General features: G+C 35.8%; 1 protein-coding gene across 1 annotated transcript in view; it reads right to left on the bottom strand.

Moving 5' to 3' along the window:
• The window catches only part of DNAH12 (dynein axonemal heavy chain 12), a 60,518-nt gene that overhangs the window by 21,033 nt on the left and 19,699 nt on the right, over window positions 1-19,786 (bottom strand). Inside the window, exons 26-49 of the mRNA XM_041462480.1 lie at window positions 18,716-18,868; window positions 18,061-18,300; window positions 17,359-17,604; window positions 16,942-17,061; window positions 16,135-16,244; window positions 15,333-15,516; window positions 14,423-14,563; window positions 13,445-13,528; window positions 13,173-13,361; window positions 12,412-12,531; window positions 11,456-11,644; window positions 10,650-10,801; window positions 9,811-9,949; window positions 9,558-9,724; window positions 8,251-8,506; window positions 7,758-8,057; window positions 6,871-7,049; window positions 5,120-5,312; window positions 4,839-5,000; window positions 3,333-3,527; window positions 2,391-2,524; window positions 2,000-2,162; window positions 1,468-1,548; window positions 224-400 (exon numbers count right to left, since the gene is read on the bottom strand). Coding sequence (XP_041318414.1) covers window positions 224-400; window positions 1,468-1,548; window positions 2,000-2,162; window positions 2,391-2,524; window positions 3,333-3,527; window positions 4,839-5,000; window positions 5,120-5,312; window positions 6,871-7,049; window positions 7,758-8,057; window positions 8,251-8,506; window positions 9,558-9,724; window positions 9,811-9,949; window positions 10,650-10,801; window positions 11,456-11,644; window positions 12,412-12,531; window positions 13,173-13,361; window positions 13,445-13,528; window positions 14,423-14,563; window positions 15,333-15,516; window positions 16,135-16,244; window positions 16,942-17,061; window positions 17,359-17,604; window positions 18,061-18,300; window positions 18,716-18,868 — 4,074 coding nt within the window. The remainder of the gene's footprint in view (window positions 1-223; window positions 401-1,467; window positions 1,549-1,999; window positions 2,163-2,390; window positions 2,525-3,332; window positions 3,528-4,838; window positions 5,001-5,119; window positions 5,313-6,870; window positions 7,050-7,757; window positions 8,058-8,250; window positions 8,507-9,557; window positions 9,725-9,810; window positions 9,950-10,649; window positions 10,802-11,455; window positions 11,645-12,411; window positions 12,532-13,172; window positions 13,362-13,444; window positions 13,529-14,422; window positions 14,564-15,332; window positions 15,517-16,134; window positions 16,245-16,941; window positions 17,062-17,358; window positions 17,605-18,060; window positions 18,301-18,715; window positions 18,869-19,786) is intronic.

The following is a 19,786-nucleotide window of genomic DNA, read 5'->3' as shown; positions in this document are numbered from 1 at the left end:
ACCATCATGATTAACAATATCCACCACTATCCTCTATGCAGAGGAAAAAAATTAAATAAAAAACTAATAAACTGTAAACTAACGATTAAATAAAATTATGCTTTAAAAATTCCAGGCCAGAATATTTTTGATACACTTTTGTGTCATCTCTTATTCTTCTAAATTCCTACTTCATTTTTGAGCTACATAACACCGTCAAATGCTGAAATTAAGATCAGCTTGCCTTCAAAGTGTCAAGAGCACCAATTGCAGCCTCCATGACAGGTAGTGCCTCTGCCAGGTCACTCTCACATTCATTTTTCAGTGCCTGAGCTTCTTCAGCTTTTGATGTAGCAATTTCTTCATCCACTTTAACAATTTTTCTTTTTTCTTCTACTTCTGCAGATTCTACTTCTATAATCTAAAGAAAAACCATGAGTGGGCTTTATTTATGTTGCGCCATGAATGATCAAATAAACTGAAATTATCTACTATAGAACTTACGGAATACTGTAAAATAGAAAGGAAATGAGGTTTTTAATATGTTAACATCCTTTCAATTTATGTTAAGGGAATAATTTCTTAGTATATTGCAACATTATCATGGTGTTTCAACAGTAGGTAAACTGCATGATATCAGATTACTCTCAAAAAAAAGCTGTTTAAAATACATTTGAAATTTGTTTAAAATACATCAGAAGCTCCTGATGTTTGCACATCCCACTGCAACTAAAAGGGATGAGTTTTACAGGGAGTTTTAGCTTCATGGTCTGTAGCATTGACTATTGAAATTTATTTTCTTTTCAGGGATAAGTCAAGCCTTTATCCAACTCCCTTTGCAGTTCTAGGGAAGTGACGTTCAGTTTTCTTAGAGGCAGAAGAGATACCACTGTATCTGTAAAAACACTTAGGAATCAGAAACAAGTGTATAACATGCCAATTAAATCATGCTTTTTTGGTGATACAACAGTCACGTACTAGATGAGTATGTGTATATTTTCATACACTGGAATTTTCAAAACACTCAAGTTTTTTGATCCTAAATCCCACTAAATTCCCAGGATCCTTTTCTAAATCAATCATATAATCCCTGTGCATGCAAAGACACACCACACAAAACTATTCTTATTTGTTTCATCACATCTGGTCACATGGAAAAACTATCTGAGGTTTTCACAATGTTTGTGAATCAACTTGGGAAACCTGATTCAATCACTATTAGCATGAAAGTTCCTCTAACATCCTTCAGCATGGAGCTTAGGCAATGACTGTATATCCAGAGAACGTATTTTATACAAAGAATGAAATTTTATTTCTGTTCTAAGGCTATAAACATAAAAAAACAGTTTCAGAATACTATAAACCTCTGTAAACAAGGAGTGAGCACAGAAACCTCAATTCAACTCCTACTTTCTGAAAGACACACATCAGTGAAGTAAGACACATGCTTACATTAAAAGCCACAAAGCTGTATTTGTATAACTCTACCTTCATCATGCTTGCATTTTCCACTTTAGCCTCTTCCAGTTTGGGCTGCAGCTCAATTAATTCAATTTTCATCCTACCAACCTATGAATATACAAAAGAATCAGGTGGGGTCCAGAAGGGTCGAGCACAATTTCCAACAATTTCTTTAAGACCTAGATTTTATCTAATGACTAATTTATTGATAGAAGGATGTAACATTCAGTTTCAAATCAAAACATTCCCAAGACTTATTTTTATTTCCTACATGCAATGTCTACTTTTAAGAACTATGATCACTTATAGTCACCTGTTAACCATCAAGGAAATGACAGCTCTGTTCATACACTACTTAACAATATATGCTTAGAGATCTATGGCTTCAGCACAAGTTCTGTGATTGCAGGAAAGAAAAGGCAAAATCCATTTGTTAGTTTTACTGTTGAAGATTTAGCTAAACAAACTCTGAAGCAACACTTTTGACTGACTTCTCCAGAAAAAGATCTGCATTTGACAAACATTTCCTAATTTCAGTTCCATATTTGTGGTAACTCACCTGTGACTCAGCAAAAGCTAGTTTATCTAGCCCATTCACGTATTTCTTCTTGGCTTTCATTACACTGTCTCGTTTCTCAGTGAGAAGTCTCTGAAATGCAGCAATAAGCTCAAGATAAGAAGTAGGAGTAACATAATTATGGCGTCCCAGACTTTGTAAAAACCTATTAAAAAAGTAAAAAAAGAAAGAGTAACAATTTTTTATTTGTTTTTTAGTTTATCACTAGCAAAGTTATGTAACTGTTTGATAGGAATTAACAATTTCAGTGATTTTATATAATTTTTATGAAGGCAAATGTTATGACGTTTTGTTAATTTTAATATATAAATGAATAGCATTGAAACTCAGTCACCTAATACTTTATGATTGTTTGCAAAAGCCATAGACTGACCTTTCAGAGAGTGCCAAAACTGAAGTATGAAAGTATTTACAGATGGGCACAACCGCCTGACGCTCAGTGTCTGTGAGCTGAAGTGTTTCCAGGAACTTACTAGCCACACGTTCAAGGGCATCTTCAGGCCATGGCTGAGGGAGAAGTGAGGAAGAAAGAATTTGTAAAATTCAACTGTTAGCAGTATTCAAATGTTAAAATCAAGTTTTACCATCCAAACCACCAGAATGAGACACACTAATCTCAGCTGTGTCTCAAGAACAATGAACTGATAAAAGGGTTGTTTAGCTCAGGCAGCAAGGTCACACCGCCCATGCATTCTTTTCTGGCAACTCCTGGTTGATCTTTTAGCTCAAAGCTACACAGTAACATTCCAACCAAACAGTTCTGTGTCTATTCACCATTCGGCAGAAAAATTAATTGACATCAGCACTGAGCCAAGCTACAGAGCTAACTGTGCTTTACTGAGAGCAATACTGCTTACATTGATACTATTTCTCCAAGTTTTATTCTGCTATAAAAGATCTACTGATAAACATCAGGATTTGTATTTGCTAGTCGTTCCTACAATGGATGACCTGCTTAATCGGTAGCCACAATTAGGATAATTGTACAGTCACAATGAAATGGTTTCTCTTGTCCTTTAAAACATACACATTATGTAATAAAATTACAAATTTCCACCATCAAACTAAGACTATTTATACTTCAGAAATGTGTAGCAACAAAATTTAACTTTATTTAGATGTAGAAATGTTGAGATCACACATCAAAGAGCTCTCAAAATATTACAGAAAAGGCTTATGCAATTTCAAAATCTTGAAAAAAACAAGGAGTACTTCTACAAGGAAGACAAAAGAAAATCTAATGGCACTCAGAAATATAAAGTGTTAGAGAGCTGAAGTAGATTTTTGAGGAAATAATATAAATATTTTCCCATACCTGGAACCAATCAATAGTACAGCAGTTGATGAGTGAGGGAAACTGTCTCAGGCGATTGCGGAAAGCATCTCCAATCGGGCTGAATGCCACCACAATGTGGAGATTTTCTTTGCAGAAGTTCACAAAAAGTGCATACAAGGCCAAGGGACTGAGTTCTTCACCTTTATCAGCAGCCTGAGCTGCTGCACGAACACCCTTAGGAATAATACATAGCATAAAAAAATGTTACATAAATTCTCATTAAGCACATCCTATAGCAATCCTATTAATAGTAGCATTACCAGGAAATTAAATTTTTTAGTGGAAATGAAACAGGCAAAATAAACTAGAAAACCAGAACAAGTAGTAAATACTGTTTGAGAACAGGATTGCACTATTTATCTGTGACCCTTTCAGCATTTGAAAGTGTTCCATAAATGATCATCTGCTGCTCTGAGCAACAGAGAGTAGATCATAACAATAGAATAAAAGAAGAATTCTTTGGAGGGAGCAGATTTAAATGAAAAAAAACCAACTTTGCTCCAGCTGGCACATTGTGGATAGCTACCAAGTTCCAGCATATTCCCTCTGAATATGTTCACACAAACTGTAAAATTGGAAAAGAGCCCTATCATTTTAATATTGCCACAATATACCTGGTAAGAATGAAACAGTAACAGAAAAAGATCACAAGAATTACAATCTAACTTCTTTGAAAGATACATGAATCCAACATGCTCCACAATTTAAGTGCAAGAAAAAACAGTAGTAACATCTATCAAGTGATATAGAGATTGAAATAAAGAACATTTGTGTGTGTACTAAGAACCACTTTGAAAATCAACTAGAAGCATACCTACTTAATTTAGTAAAAGCATCACAGAGAAAGGGAGACAGCACAGCATGCAGTTCCAAATATTGTTTGCTAACATTAAGTTTCCAGCTCGATGTATACAAAGATTGATGCCTCTCCCTCCCAAATTGTGACTGCCATTGTGAAAATCCAAGCCTGATTTTAGTTTATTTTGTTTTTAGTTTGCGTGAGTACATTGCATCCTTACTTATGAGCCTAAAGTCATGGAGCACCTTTGCCCACCTTGTTTCTTCAGGACTATAAATCTGTCTAACAATGCCCTAGTGCTCCAGAGAGAAAGAGTCTATTGAGAAAGGCAGACCATGTGTTCCAATAAAAATGTCACCTCTTTGCACTTCACTGATCAATGAAAACATTATGATGCACAATCTTGTCCCACACAATACACTACAAAAATAACTACAGCCACGGGGTATTTGTAACAATGCAAGTTCTCTACATGCACAACTTGATGTGTTTGTGAACAGAGCACGAGGTCAGAATTAAAGCTTGCAGTTGGCATAAACTACTCCATAAGTTCATGAAGTTGATTTATGTAAAGTCTCAAAAAGAAATCACAGAAATAAGTGCCTATGTCCAAAAGCCACATTCCACACTGAACTGACCAAGTAGATTAAAAGAGAGGTGAAATGAAAGAGAGTTTCCAAAGATACCTCCATAATTTCTTGTTTTTCATCTGCTGCAAAAAGATTGGGAACCTCTCCTGTGTTGAGGACACTGTCAATGTCTTCTAAAAAACTTTCTTCTTTAATTTGTGTGTCTGTGATTAGAAATACAGTTTTCAAGCCTTTAACACCTGCACTCCTCAGAAGTCTCTGAAAAAGCAACACAGTTAAAATTGTACATTCCAAAACAAAACGGTACGCTCCAAAACAAAATTGTACATTCCTTCCTCAAATTTAAGTCAAAATGTAGACAGCTTATTAATACTCACTTTCAGATCTTCTCTCCACTCATTTGTACCATAGGTCTTAGAAATCTCTGGTTGGAAAACACACATTCTTGCCATGAAGGCTGCCAGGCGGGTCAGAGACTGCCGCCCGCTTCCTCCCATTCCAACCAGCAGCGCGTTCCCCCCGGCCTGCTTCAGGATGCGGCTCAGTCGAGACAAATGCTCCAACATGTACCTGTGTCAGGAACATGCTGATCACCCAAAGAGCAGAAACACAGGGATATCCATGCACCCACAAAACTGGGAAACAAATCAAGGAGTAGCATCTCCGAAACAAATTTCTGAATGCAGGGTGAGGTGGGGTAGAGAAGAAGAGGTAGAAAGAGAGTGGGTATGAACCACAAAATAAAGTAAAACTTACAATTCTTCTATTACACAAACATCAGTATGTAGCTAAATTACTACAAATTGCTAGAAAGAACATGCAGAGGTTAGAACAGGAGGACTATAATGATAAATGTATTAAAAGAAATGAAAAACATTAATTCTCTACTTCAAAATAAGAGCAGTATTACCAATTTTAACATTCTCGAAGAACAGCAATTTCAGTATCTTTTTAAAGTAATCACTGGGGGAACATGGTTCATATCAACAAACACCTCCCTTTCCTCTACCTCTGACAGTGTTTTATAACTTATATGTGGAATTGACACTGGAACATCCTCAAGAAGCAGTATTTGCATGTCACTGAGAGTCCTTGCCAAAACTCAGGCCTGATTTATCTCAGAATATGAAGCAAGGCCTATAGGAGATCCCCTGCTTAAGCACAGGGCATGGGGTAATTAAAGCAAGCTGAGCAGCTATTAAAAGTAGACTCAAAAAAAACTTTCAAACATTTCAAAAAAGATAAATTCTTGTTTATTTTTATTGGTTAGAAAAATAAAAGAAACAAATGCAGATGCTATCTATGAGACTGAACTCTAAGGCTGCAGTCAAACATGCCCTCCTGGCTGCTGTTCAGTGAGGTCACTGGAATATTGCTTCCACACCCAGAAAGTCACCTTTGATGAGAGGCTGCCAGCTCTTCAAACTGGGAGCCTAGCTGTACATACTGGCTCTCAGAAATCCAGCTTGGCAAAATGACCCAGACTAAAATAAACTGCTACTAGAACTGTTTGAAGTAACCCTAATCACCTTCACAAAGTATCTACGTGTCAAGTTACCCTGGCAAATATGAAGAGGTGGTAATCTGTAGCAGCAGGGAGGAGGAAGGAGCTTGACCTCCTAATCTCTCTCTTGTATGATCACAAGTTAAGGTAACAATAAGGGCCTGCAGAGTCTAAAATTTCACAGGATTAGCTGCAGCACCAGCTGGGTGCATGGCTGTACTGCGTAACACCAGAGCAGACAGACAGCTATGACTGTGAACATCTCCCTCTTGGGATGCTTGTCCTTGGGGAATGAAAGCCCAGTGACATCCATCTTCACTGGTGACAGAGGCCTAGGAGAAGTACAGCACCTACCTGATTCACTGCACAATGTTTCCGTAACAACTAAGGAAAATACTCAAAGCCCCTTAGGAGAAAAGCTTCTCATTATTTACTTTGAGATAGAAAAAGGAGAAGCATAAAGAAAAAAATCAGTTTACTTCCATTCATAAATGTGTAACACCACAAACACCATAAAGGATGGATAAAGGGGAGGAGACATAGAGAAAACCACAGTCCACAAAATTGAATATACTGAATTATCAACTACAGCTTAAAGCTCTTAATAAAACAGATCATAAACACCTGAAAACAACAAGGTTCATTCTTGTTTTCTGGGTTTGATTATATTCATCCAGACACTGCTCCACAACATCACTGAACTCCTCAATGCTTGGAATCTCAACATAAAGCCTTTCATCTCCCTCAAGTTCTGGATCCATGTAGTCACCAAAACACAAACTTCTCATGTTTTCTTCTGTTACCTATGACAAATATTCAACAAATTATGTAATCAAGTTTAATATTTAATGAATATATTACTCATTGCAATTTTGGAAAACAAAGGAGAATTTAGACAAATACCCCAGACACAAGAATAAGCACTCCAAAATATTTTGACTCACAGACAACACCCCCCTCAAAATTATGCTTCCTGCATTGAGCTATACACTTATTCTTAATTTGTTCTTGGAAAGCAATTGGCTCAAATAGCCACTAACAGTCTCATAATCATGACCTTCAGATTACACCAAATTCATATAGATTTATACTATGAAATGGATAACTAAGATCACAAAGTTATTTCCTCTATACAAGAAAGCAACGACAAAGGACATACAAAAAACAAACAAAAAAAAAAATGAAGACAAGGCATAACATATAACACAGCTACACAGCATTTTGGATACTAAAATGTAATAACAATCACAGCATGCAGATATACAAATTCATTTTAAGGAAAAGTAGCACATTTTAAATGCAATATTTTTCGAAAATAATGCTCATTTACAACAGTTAAACCCTCCCAAACAATTTTCATTTCTACATTTCTTTCCTTATGAAGACATTTGTCCAAATTCAACTCAAACTTTCATGTGCATTTGAATCAAAATTTCACGTATGCTTAACTCTCATGTCCTAAATTTACAATAAAAGCAATTATTTTGCAACAGGTTAAACATGATACTCACAGATGATTTTCCATCCTTCAGGTGTGCAAAAACTCTATCGAATGTCTCTTTGAAATGGTCTTTCACAATATCTTTCACTAGATTGAACAACCAGGTTCTGTCATCATCTTCCACCAGACGGTCATAGAAGACACGAAACACCTCGTGTACAAACAGCCGAATCATCACATGTTTGTTTGCAACTGAACTTTTCTTAATGAGCAAACAGCCATGGATAACCCGTGAAAAGTCACGCAGGTTGAAAGTATAATGAGATTTGGCTGGTGTGGGCAGAAGATTTTTGATGGCTTTCTTATACACCTTCAGATAACAGCAATAACAGAGAACAACGAAATCAAAAAAGTAACAGTGACTGTATTGTTATCATAATTCCTAAATGACTTCTGAAATGTTATTTCTCAAAAAAACCCCTTTCACACTACATTATTGTAAAGGCAAAGGAACTTCAATGAACAAACTGAAGGAATTTCCCAGTAAGGTATTTGCCTCTTACCTCTAAAGTGGCAGTGACAATTTGATTTCCAATTGTGGAGAAGTCAGGAGGAAAGTCATTGATCTTTAGGTAGAGAGCTACTACAGTAGAGAAGATGCGGATCATTGTTTCATTGCTGAAAGAGTTGATGGTGCAGATGTTGAAGTGGCGCAGGAAGCGAGGGGTGACAGGATTCCTCCCGCCCCCTGGAGGCCCCATGGCAGCCAGCAACTGGACGTCAACAAGGGTGATTTTAGAGGTGTCCTTAAAATCATACCTTCAAAATAAAATGCCATGTGACACTTAAATACAGATATAATACATTTGTTACACCTTAGATGCATCTATATGACAGACCAGCCCCTGCATTCATTAAAAAAGTGTTTAAAAATATCTATAAACATAGTAGGCATTATGTAATATAATATATATTTCTATATATTTTATCTTTTTAAATACAAACAACCCCTCCTCCCCAAAAAACAACAAAAAAAACCAACTAGTCCTTTAACTGCGTGCCAGTTAATCTCAACATTTCATTTTGTGGCCCAAAAGAAAGACTATTTGTTTAAACTATGTTCTGTAAAACCTGGTATGAAATTTTGAGTATTAAAACTGTAACATATCAAGGTATATATCTATTCAAGAGCAACAGATATATGAGCAGTGCCTGGAATCACAAGGGCAGCAGTATTTGAGAAGTGCCTGGAATTGTAGAAAGATCCAGACTCGGAAAACACCTGTTCCAACCTTCCAATATAAGCAAAGCAAAAAACCTCAAAAGCAGGGAAGACTTTCAACTTGTTTTATTTCATGCCTATTATCAGACCTGATTTCATTGTGAATTTAAAAACAAAAATTTGAGATCTTGTTAAAAAAATTATTGATTAATAGAAACATGGGTAATAGGGGAAACCAATATAAGAAATAAAATCAGAAGTTTTATATAACTGCATATATAATGTGCAGAAAACTGCCAACTTTCTAAGGAGAAAGAGAAAGAACAAGAAACTACACTGGAAAAAAAAAAGGTAAAATAATCAAGGTGTAAATGAATAATTTTATTTAACATATACTAACTCTGCTGCTCAGCACTAGAACATTCTACAACACTCAAAATTAATTTGATCATGAATTTCCTAAACTGAGAAGTCCTTAGTAAAACACAAGTTGCTTCAACTTTAAGTAACGTATTTTTATATACACTAAATTTACATTAACATTTACAAACCACTTTGAAAAGTTTTGAAAAGAAAATTCAAGGGAATAAATAAGCGTAACAGCAAATACATGAACAAAAAATTTTCAGTTGTATTTCAAATAATTACCAAAATCCATGGTCAAAGAACTGTCTTAAAAGTTCTATAGGAGGCTGTGCCCCATACTTCTCCAAAGCTGGCATATTCATATCATCTACAAAAATAATGCACTTTTTTCCCATTGGAGGGCCAAAAACTCCTTTGCGCCTCTTGTCTAGCCTGGCCATAATAATGTTCTGCAATGCAAACAGGATCACTCAGAACACAGATTACATAGCCATGTCCACAATCTCTTGAGATCAAAATAATCTGTTCTACTAACCTGAGTCTGATTGGCACTGGTTCGAGCTGAAAAATTAATGAAGAACGGGAAGTAGCGCTCCTTTTCCAAGTTGTTCATTAACTTGTCCTTGACATACACAGATTTCCCAGTTCCTGTAGGTCCTACTAGAAGCAGTGGTCTTCACAAAGAAATAAAGCACACAGACTGCAGAAACCTAACATTGTAAACTAAAAGCAGCTAGAATTCAAAGGTTTTACTAACTTGCCCTTCTTCTTCTACCTCTAAAAATATTACTTCCCAAAAGAAGAAACTGAAGTGTTCTAAGACATTCATTAAACCCTCCCATAATTTTAGTTTGCTTCCACCATCAAGAAAATGGGAGGATAAATAAACATTTTAATTCCCTTATTCTACTAGTGTTGGAGTATATGAACACACAGGGGAGGTAAATTTCTCTTGATAGGTCTTTCATTAATTCAAACTTTATAAAGCTTTCAGCCTTGGAACCTGAGGCTAATTTTTATTTTATTCTCTCATATGATCTGACTGTGACTAATATAAATGATTTTCATAGGATTAATAAAAAAAATCCTAAAATATTTATTGAATTGCCAAAGTAGAAAGAGGGTGCAACAATTTTTGGGCTGTCCTAAGCACATCATCAGACTGCAAATACTAAAGTTAGACTGTAATAAGGTTTCACAAAAAACCTAAAATCAGACTTTTGGGCAGATTTTTTTTTTTTGTTGTAAATGTCTGTTTTAAAAGGCCAAATAAACTGAGGGTTTGATAAAAACAATGAACTCAAAGGAAAGAATAAGAGATATTTCTACCTATGATCAAATTTCACTTCAGAAATTTGTAGTGAAGCAACTTACCTTCCATGGGTAATGAACAGGTCTAGCAAATAGGTGTAGCGAACTGTATCCATAGTTGGGACTATAATATCTTGAATCTTCACATTTTTATCACGGTAACTAATTTGTTCAATAAATTCATTCCAGTGAGCCCAACCTACTTTGCCTTTGAGCTAGGAAGAAACACAGATGTAGAACAAATTGGTGTTATACATATGAAGGGTTTTCTCCACTACTTCACTTGTGAAAAATTAAAGTAATGGATTTTAACAAATTAATGAATATTTGATGTTTCAAAAGTTCACATATTTAGTTTGATTTACCTCACTAACAAAGAATTAAAGAACATACCTAAACTTAGACTCCCTTGTTTTCTTAAAAACTTTGTTCAGTGAAAACAAAAAAGATACACACATACAGAAAACCACAACAAAAAACCAAAAGGAAGCAGTCTAATAGGCACTATAAACAAAAATTGCAAGGCAAACCACCTATGGGCTTAATATTCTGCTTTCCTTCTGGACAGTCCACATTATCCCTTCTAAATAAAATCAGATTTGAATCTGCCAGCTGAGCTTGGGTTACAGAAGAAATATGCAGTGGTAGTATTACAAATATAACTGAAATATACATCTTAGAATTTTATTAAAAAATTGGTCAGTACACTGCTATTTGAAAAAGGAATGAAAAATGTACTGTAGGATTTAATTCAACCAACACTCTACAACATCCAACAGGCTTTGTACAGTTCAAAAACCCACCTGGCTGCATTTTCCTTCTACTAGGACTGTAAGAATCTATTTAGTGGATGCAGAAGCCAATCGTACCTGATACACGTAGTCGTAGACCAAGCCTTTCTCTTCTAAGGGACACTCCCATGTTCCCAAATTCTCTGGTACAGGATTTGTTTCAGATTCCCCAGACAAAGTTTCCCTCAAGAAATTATCAAAAATTGTCCTGCTATCATCATCACAAATTCCACCAATGGACCAGACTATGGCAAAAGCAAAGCAACCCTGCAAAGGCAAAAGTTAGTAACTGCATCACAAGTTGACACATTACATGAACCTTGTGCAGTCTGATTAACAAACATAGCTTCAAAAAATATTGTTAAGCAGAGAAACGTAAGCAATTGCCCTTGAATACCCCTGGCCTAAAGAGATTTAGAAATCTGACTGTAGACAGAGGACACAAATAATCTTACTCAAGGACAGAAAGAGAGAGAGAACAAAAAATAAAGGCCGCTGACTACAGCAGTATGTCAGATGAAAAAGCCTGAGAAGAGTTCTAATGACAAGCCAGGATCTAGGAATTCTGTAATTTAATTTTAAATAACTAATTTCACATCCTGTTTTCTTCAGTTTTTCATAAGAATAATCACATAAGGTCAGACAGAGGATCCAACTAATATAACTGTCAGAAAACCCTCTTACACAGAAATTTTTGCTCAAACAAACAAGCCAATCAGTGTTGCATGAATATTTATTTCCTTTAAGAGAAAGAAGACCCTTTGCTTTAGCTAACTTCTTGGTTACTTAAAAAGCACATTTAATAAAAGCACTATCCTATTTAATAGGAAAAAGAGTAACATTTTAAATCATATTTGTCATTTGTAAGATTTCCATCTCATCTAGGTACCTCCAGAGTATGGAGAGAGAGAGCAAGGAGGTAGTAGAATTGTTTTTCATGTCTCTTATTCACAAGTTAAAGTTACTTGGATTAGTAAAATTGTTTTGAAAACCAGCATATAGAGAAACATTTCACTCCATGTTAAAAAACCAACCATAATCCAGGCACGGATGCTTTTGTTGGTGGGATCTTCTTGCACAGCTGGACAAATCAACATTTCAAAAATCCGTGTGAGAGCGACTACAACATTGATCTCACTTGTGGGTACCAGTTCCTAAGAGATTCAAAAGGAAGGATGTAATACTTTATATACTTTTAGTTAATTTATCTTTTGTAGGTAAAATACTAAAACAATTAGATCACTGGCTAATTCTAAACACACACTAGAAGGCAAGGTTTACACTGACTTTTACTCAAAAGATCATTTGCCCTCCTCAGTCACTGAAATGCCAAGACCTTTAGCTTGTTAAGCATATTCATGGCTGCCATGTGAACACTGCAATTAAACATCCTAAACTAAAATAAAACCCACAGAATTAAGTACAGCAAAACATGAGCAAAATTCTGAGCATGTCGCACTGAGCTTGCAAGGAACTACACATTTCCTCTGAAACTTAAAAAAGTACTTCCTTATGCAACATGAGATCTTTAAAGAAAACAAATGTACAAAATTGTCTTGGGAAGACTTTTTAATCAGTGTTTTAAATACTTACTTTACTTTTTAAAATAAGAAGATGAAAACTATGATCAGGTTTCAAGTCTTAGCTGACATTCTCATTTTATCTCTTCACACTGATCCCAAGAATCACATATTCATTCTAACTGTGCTTGTCATGAGACAACAGCCACCTCCTACCAGGGGTAACAGAATGGAAGTGGCCACTAGCTATTGCAGGAAAAAATGACAAAAAATACCTTGCACTGTCTCTGACGGACTCTTAATGCTGGTGGCACCAACCAATCAAAAAGTCCCTGCAGAAGATCTTGATGTTCCTCTGAATTCAGAGGTTCAGGCAGCTTATTCAGCCAAGAGGTAACAATTGGCCTCCAGCCCAGCTGAGAAGGCTCCAAATAAATCATGCCACAACGACTGACCGTAGCAGGCTAAGGAAAAACAGTAAACTCATTTTATTGTGCATTGAATAGACTAAATTTTGTTTTATATTTTCATTAAATACAAAACTTACTGATGCCTGGGAAAGATCCATAGTTTCAAAAATGAGAGTCATCTGAGGGGACATTTGGATGACTTCCCCACTCATCAAACAAAGCTTGAAAGATAAAAAGTAATATGCAAAATCAGAAAAAACAATTGGTATTAAATTACACTTCCCATCACAGGGAGTTCTATATGAAAATTGGCAAAACCAAGTAAAATCAAAGGTAAGGTCGACTACTTAAAATGTTTAGCTACTTGTATCAATAGATTCTTATCAAGTTTTTGCTAAATTCTTCACTCATAGTAACCTACCAGTAGGTTCATTACAGTCAATCTTGCACATGACAAGAAGAAAGGACAAAAGATATCTGCAGGTATTATTGCTAATACTGAAGCATTCCAGCTGGAGACACACTACACTTTTGTACTAAAGTAAGAGTCCAGTTTGAGTATTTTGACACATTATCACAGAGAACTTAAAAGTTCAAATGTTGTGTCTAATTTTTTACTTGCTTTGGGATTCCTAGGGCCCATTTACAAAAGTGGTGTTTTTGAATTCAGAAGCCATTATTTTGAAAATGCAACCCTTTGTGTCTTAAGATTGTCTTGAAATATAAGTGTCTAAGCTTGTGCAGTCTTAGAAATAATGGGGTTTATAATATATAATTTATTGTAATTTCTGACACTGAAATTTCAATAATTTATGTTAGAAAATTACATTATGGCATTAAGGAAATACTACATAATTCATGTCTTTCAGCAATGAGTTGATATTGTGATTATGATTCCAATACAAACAAAACAAAACAAAACCAAAACAAACAAACAAAAAACCCAATCAAAACCACAAAAAAACCCCCAAAGCTCACGACTTGTCACCAACACCATCTTGCACTTGCTCTTCTCAGAAGTCAGGCAGTGCAGTTTGTATTTGTGGTTTTATATGTAGAAGAATATTTTCAAAGCATCACATAATTTCCTTCAGGCATTTTTTCACTGACTATACCTTTTTGTTGTCATCCAGAACCGTGTTCATGCTCTCTATCCACAGAGTATCAATGGGGCCATCGAAGATGACCCATTTGCGCTCGGGCGTCTCGGACAACGCGAACTCCCTGAAGGTCGTAGCGACAACCCCGTCTGTCCACTGGCAGGGGTGGACGTGCCAGCGGGGAGTGAGACAAAGAACACAGAGTTCAACCTGAGCTGCCAGCCACAGAAACCCTTCCCGTGGATTTCCATTACTCCTCACTTTTAACTGGTCTACTCTTGTGCTGCAGAGAGTAGCACCTAACTTTGGAGTTTCACCAAGGGTCTTAAAACAACAGCAAATTAAAAAAAGCCTTTTTTTTCCCCTTGAAAAAATACTGTAAGAAAGAGGACCAGTAATTCAATTTACTGAAACTTAGAAATGTTTCTGCCCTGTCTTGCACCTGTTTCTTTCCAGAATCACTCTAATTCTCTCCAGAGTCACTATTTCACATTTACTGCTTCATATTGTTCCTCCTCCAAACCTAAGTTTCACACTTGGGAACCCATGAATTCATGGATTTTTCTAGAGTGTTTTTGCATTACTTTGATTATACAAGTTAAGAACAGACAGAAAAATGAATACAGTTATATTTGATATGATTTCCTAGCATGGATGCAATATAAGAGGACAATGCCCTTCAAAATGGTATATTGCCTTTTTTTTGCATATTTAAACCTATACAGCTGCATACACACTGCATACATACATACTGCATTTTTAATATCCTAATTGAAAACAGGCCACAAAAATATTAGTTAAAACAACATTTACAATTGTGTTCTCATCTGTGTTTAAAATCATAAAATTATGAATTCAAGAGTTTACTCTCCATAATAATGGAAACATAATATACAGGAAACATTACTTTTGAAATATGCATTACCTCATGGGATATCAGATCAAACTGCCCAAAAAGCTGGCCCATAGTGATTGATTTTGGATTTACAGTCCTATAAATGACTTTTTCTTCTTCACCATAACCACGTTTTTTCATAAGAGACAGCGTATCTGCCAACACATGCAGAACTTTGGTCTTCCCAGAAAATGGCTCCCCCACCAGCATGAAGCTGTTAGATGGAAAAAAAAATCCTACTATTAATAAATTTGTCTTGCAATTTAGACTTTCACGGATCACATGAAGGCCAACAGTATCAAACACATGCTTAAAGATAATTTTCACCTAATTTTCAAAAAATAAAGTAAATTTTCTTTGAATATAAGAAACATCTTTTCCATAAATGCAGTTTATTTGCACATGCAAATATGATTGCACAATCTCACAAAGATTAATTAATGAGCTGAATATTAACCATGATATAGCTCACGTCCTATTTCCTCCAGTTACTATTCTGTAATAAAAGCTAGGAATAAAATGGCACAGATCTGACAACTAATATTTTAATACAAATAAGCTTTTACAGTCCTAAGTTTTCACCACACTGATATCAGCACCGAAAATCATTATACATGTGCAAGTGCTTCTGATATCACGAAGAGTACAATTCCTCTGACATACATCCTCAAAAATTTTGGGACATGCAAAAGCAGTATCAGCAATCAGCTGTTCCAAAGCTGGAACAAAGAGGAATATTATGCCACCCTCAAAACCTTCTATAACTTCATTTTAATAACTGCTACAGTGTAAGTCAGAATTACAAAAGATAGTGCAGTGATGAGAACCTTACCCATGTCTAACAATCATCATTTCATATGTCTGTATCATTTTCTGCATAAAAGTTTGTACAGGTTGGACATTATGTTGAGTGCAACATTCATTGGCACATTCCAGAAAATCCTAAAATCCAAACAAATCATAATCTTATTCCTGCTACAATTTAAATTACTGTCCTGCATGACAACAGAAGAATTTATGCTCACCACAAAGGGTTTCAAATTAATTAATAATTGAAATAGTATTAGTCAGAATATAGCAAACTTTCTGGAGGAAAAAATTCCCACTTCTGTACTTCACGTGCTAGAACAGGGTTTAACTACAATTTTAATCTTGAAGGCATATCACCCTTAGGAAACCAGCAGTGTGCTTCAGAACCATACACTTTTTTCAAGATTGTAGTATCTACTGAAAACTTAAAAAGTTAATCGAATTTGGTTTTTCCAACATACTCATCCTTTCCAACCATTTTCCTATAAAGATTGCTTCAAGTGTCGCTAAAAATAAAATATAAGCACAAACCTTTATCTCACTTCATTATGTCCAGCAATTGGAAAAGAAATCAGAAAGCCTAAAACTTGGTAAATCTGCAGATCAGTTCCCAATCTGTAATGTACAACCTCTCTGAATGTAAGGGAACTCAGATGTGGATTATATTCAGCACACATAAAATAATTCCCTTTGCTATAAAGTTTCATTGCAAACAATTTTGCTCATCTTGAAATACCTCACTGCATTAATTGCACCTGGTTACAAAGCAAATCACTACAGAACAATCAACAATGATCATGACCAAGGAAAAAAATAGAAGAGTACTTACATTGTAGTCTGCCTCAGGAAGGTGGATTCCAGGAAATAAATCACTGGTTATACCCATGAACAAAGGTATATCATGTGACAAAAATTTGGGCTCATTCACATCTTTAATTGATCTAAGAAGCTAGAAGAAACAAATATGCATTTTGCCGTTCTTATTAAGAGACAGAGCATAAGGTGTTCAGCAGTTAAAATAACCTAATATGTAACAAAGATTAATTCATTAAATGGGGCCTTTGATAAGAAGCCCAACCATGCAATCATCAGAACAGCCCAGGAAAACGCAGCATGTATTTTATTCTCTTAATTTCACAAACTATAAAACATGGATCATTGATGAGATATGCTGGGACTGCCTTCAGAACTCAAAACTGCATGTATCTATGAAACTCCTTAAACAAATATTCCCTCAGGAACTCACCAATATATCTTCATCTTCTGTGGGAAATTTTAACTTCAGATTCCCCGCAGCCACCAGCACAGCTTTGACTGCCCGCATGCCATAGTCATAGTGATACTGAGAGGAAAGCTGTTCTGAACAAAGCCTGTAGGTCATGACTATCTTCACTGACAGTGACTTAGCATTCAAAAATCCATATGAATAGAGGGAAATTTCTGCTATCAGAGCATAGTTTGGAACCATCATGGCTACCGTTCGGAAAAGAACCTGGAATACATACCCAAAGAAATATCTTCAAATAATTAATTTAGGAATGGAAATAAATTCAGAACTTTTACAGTATTCAGCCCACCATAAAACAGTATTATCAATATTTGCAGTTAAGACTCCCTAGGAGGTTAACCTGAGCTACCACAAATATCCATCTTAATGTACAGTGCAGTACATCAAGAAAAGACACTGTGCCCCCCAGCTCTTTCCCCTCAACACTGTCTCAAGAATGCAATTTGCTCCTTGCACAGATACATCCAGCAGAAAGGAAGGAAAATGTTGTCCATGGCAGGTGAGAGAATGCACTTTTTTTCTTTCAGCAATCTGCATTTGGTGTGCTCCTCATGCTGCACTATCTCTGCTTTCAGTTAGTAAAGCCTCCTCATGGAAATATCTTACCTGGACAAAACAATCATCACAAAGGTCACAGATGCATATATCTTATTACTTTACCTTCAGATTATCTGGAAGTTCAGAACGTCCTGCATAACCTGGATTCATAGTAATTGCTATAAAACAGTTTGGGTTAAGCTTTAGCTCAGTGCCTTCAAAATTAAATGTTTCTAGCTTCATCTGTATGGCTCTTTGGATGCAAAGGATCTGCTGTGCCACTACAGACAGCACTTCCAGTTCAATGCGATTGAATTCATCAAAACATGCCCAGGCACCTGATGAAGCCAAACCCTTGAAAAACTGCAAATTAAGAAAGAAACCAACAATATTGTTAAGAGAAAAGATTCAAAAGAAACTAAGAATATAATGTTGGAAGTTTAATTAGATTACAAAAATACAATTATACAAAAATACAAGTAATAATGCTTAAACCTGTTTAGATCATAGATCAGTGATGTACTTAAGAACAAAGTTTTTTACTCGAAAGTAAGCTAAATCAGAAGATCCCAATCTCAGGAACTCTTGTTTGTTTCATGTTTTAATTAGCAACTTAATAGGCTTTCATAAAGCACAGAAAATGAAACATGGAGAGAACTGCATATAGTATCCAAGGGCAGCAGACCACAGGTGCCACATTTATTTGTGTCTGCAAAACAGGGACCCTAAAATTTTCATGCTAAAAATAAAATACCACATATATTTATTTTCTATTTACCTTTCCCATTGCCAGGTAATCAAGGCCATCAGAGCAGTTAAAGACAACACACTGAACAGCAAGAGCTTTAGCCAAATCTTTGGTGGTCTCAGTTTTACCAGTTCCTGCTGGACCCTCTGGGGCACCACCAAGGTTTAAATAAAAGGCTCCAATCTAAAGCACAGAAATAGTTTATGGAAATTATTTGTACTTCATTCATATGACATGCTTCTGCATGAAAATGGTAAAATTAAATTGCACTTGACAGTTTCATACACTTATTTTACCTGACATAAAAAGTATGGTTTTCCTAATTAAAAAGAATCTGAAAAAAAGGCAAGAGAATTTAATTCTGACCCTAACAGAGGGTTTAGTTTTGTTATCATCATGACCATGACTGGTTATTCAAACTTTGTTATACCCAATCTTTCAGTTCTCGTTTAGATACACCTTTCAAGTGTAATTTGACCTTTAATCTTTCAAGTTAAATTTGTTGCAGTTGCTTGTTGCTACTCTTTTCTCTCCATCTGTCCTTTAATATATTTTTTCCTCTTTTCTTTTTCTTTCCCACATCATCCCCCTTTGATGCTTGTGCCTTCCACTGACTATTCCATATCCTCTCCTATATTCCACTGAAGTAGGAGGAAATCTGACAGAAAACAAAAAAGATGCAGACTTTAAACAAACAGTCCAATCCACAGTTACAGGGCCACATCTGTATTGACTGACAAGGAATACTTTATTAAGAACTTTGGGCAAAGAACAAGGCTTCTATTTGCTAGAATGCCACGTTTCCACCTGCTGTGCTCTGATTCAAGGCTTGTGAGCCTAAAACCAAAACAGACTACCAGCTGCATCACCCTCTCACACCAAGGTACCTTGATGTTTTGACAAACAGATACCAAGCATCAGCTACAGCCACACCATGTGTGCCTAACAAAATTTGAAATCATACTCCAGCAAACAGACTGCAGTAACTGATAATGAGAAAAGCTGTATCTGTGATGACTTTGGTAACTTTCAGCTGTCAGGTTAGCTGAGGATAAACGAGTACAATAATAAACACCTCTGCCAAGAGCAGGGATACTAAAA

Source organism: Pyrgilauda ruficollis, unplaced genomic scaffold, assembly GCF_017590135.1.
Source record: "Pyrgilauda ruficollis isolate IOZ18807 unplaced genomic scaffold, ASM1759013v1 scaffold10, whole genome shotgun sequence".
In the NCBI taxonomy this organism is placed as follows: domain Eukaryota; kingdom Metazoa; phylum Chordata; class Aves; order Passeriformes; family Passeridae; genus Pyrgilauda; species Pyrgilauda ruficollis.
This window is presented reverse-complemented; position numbering and strand designations above follow the sequence as displayed.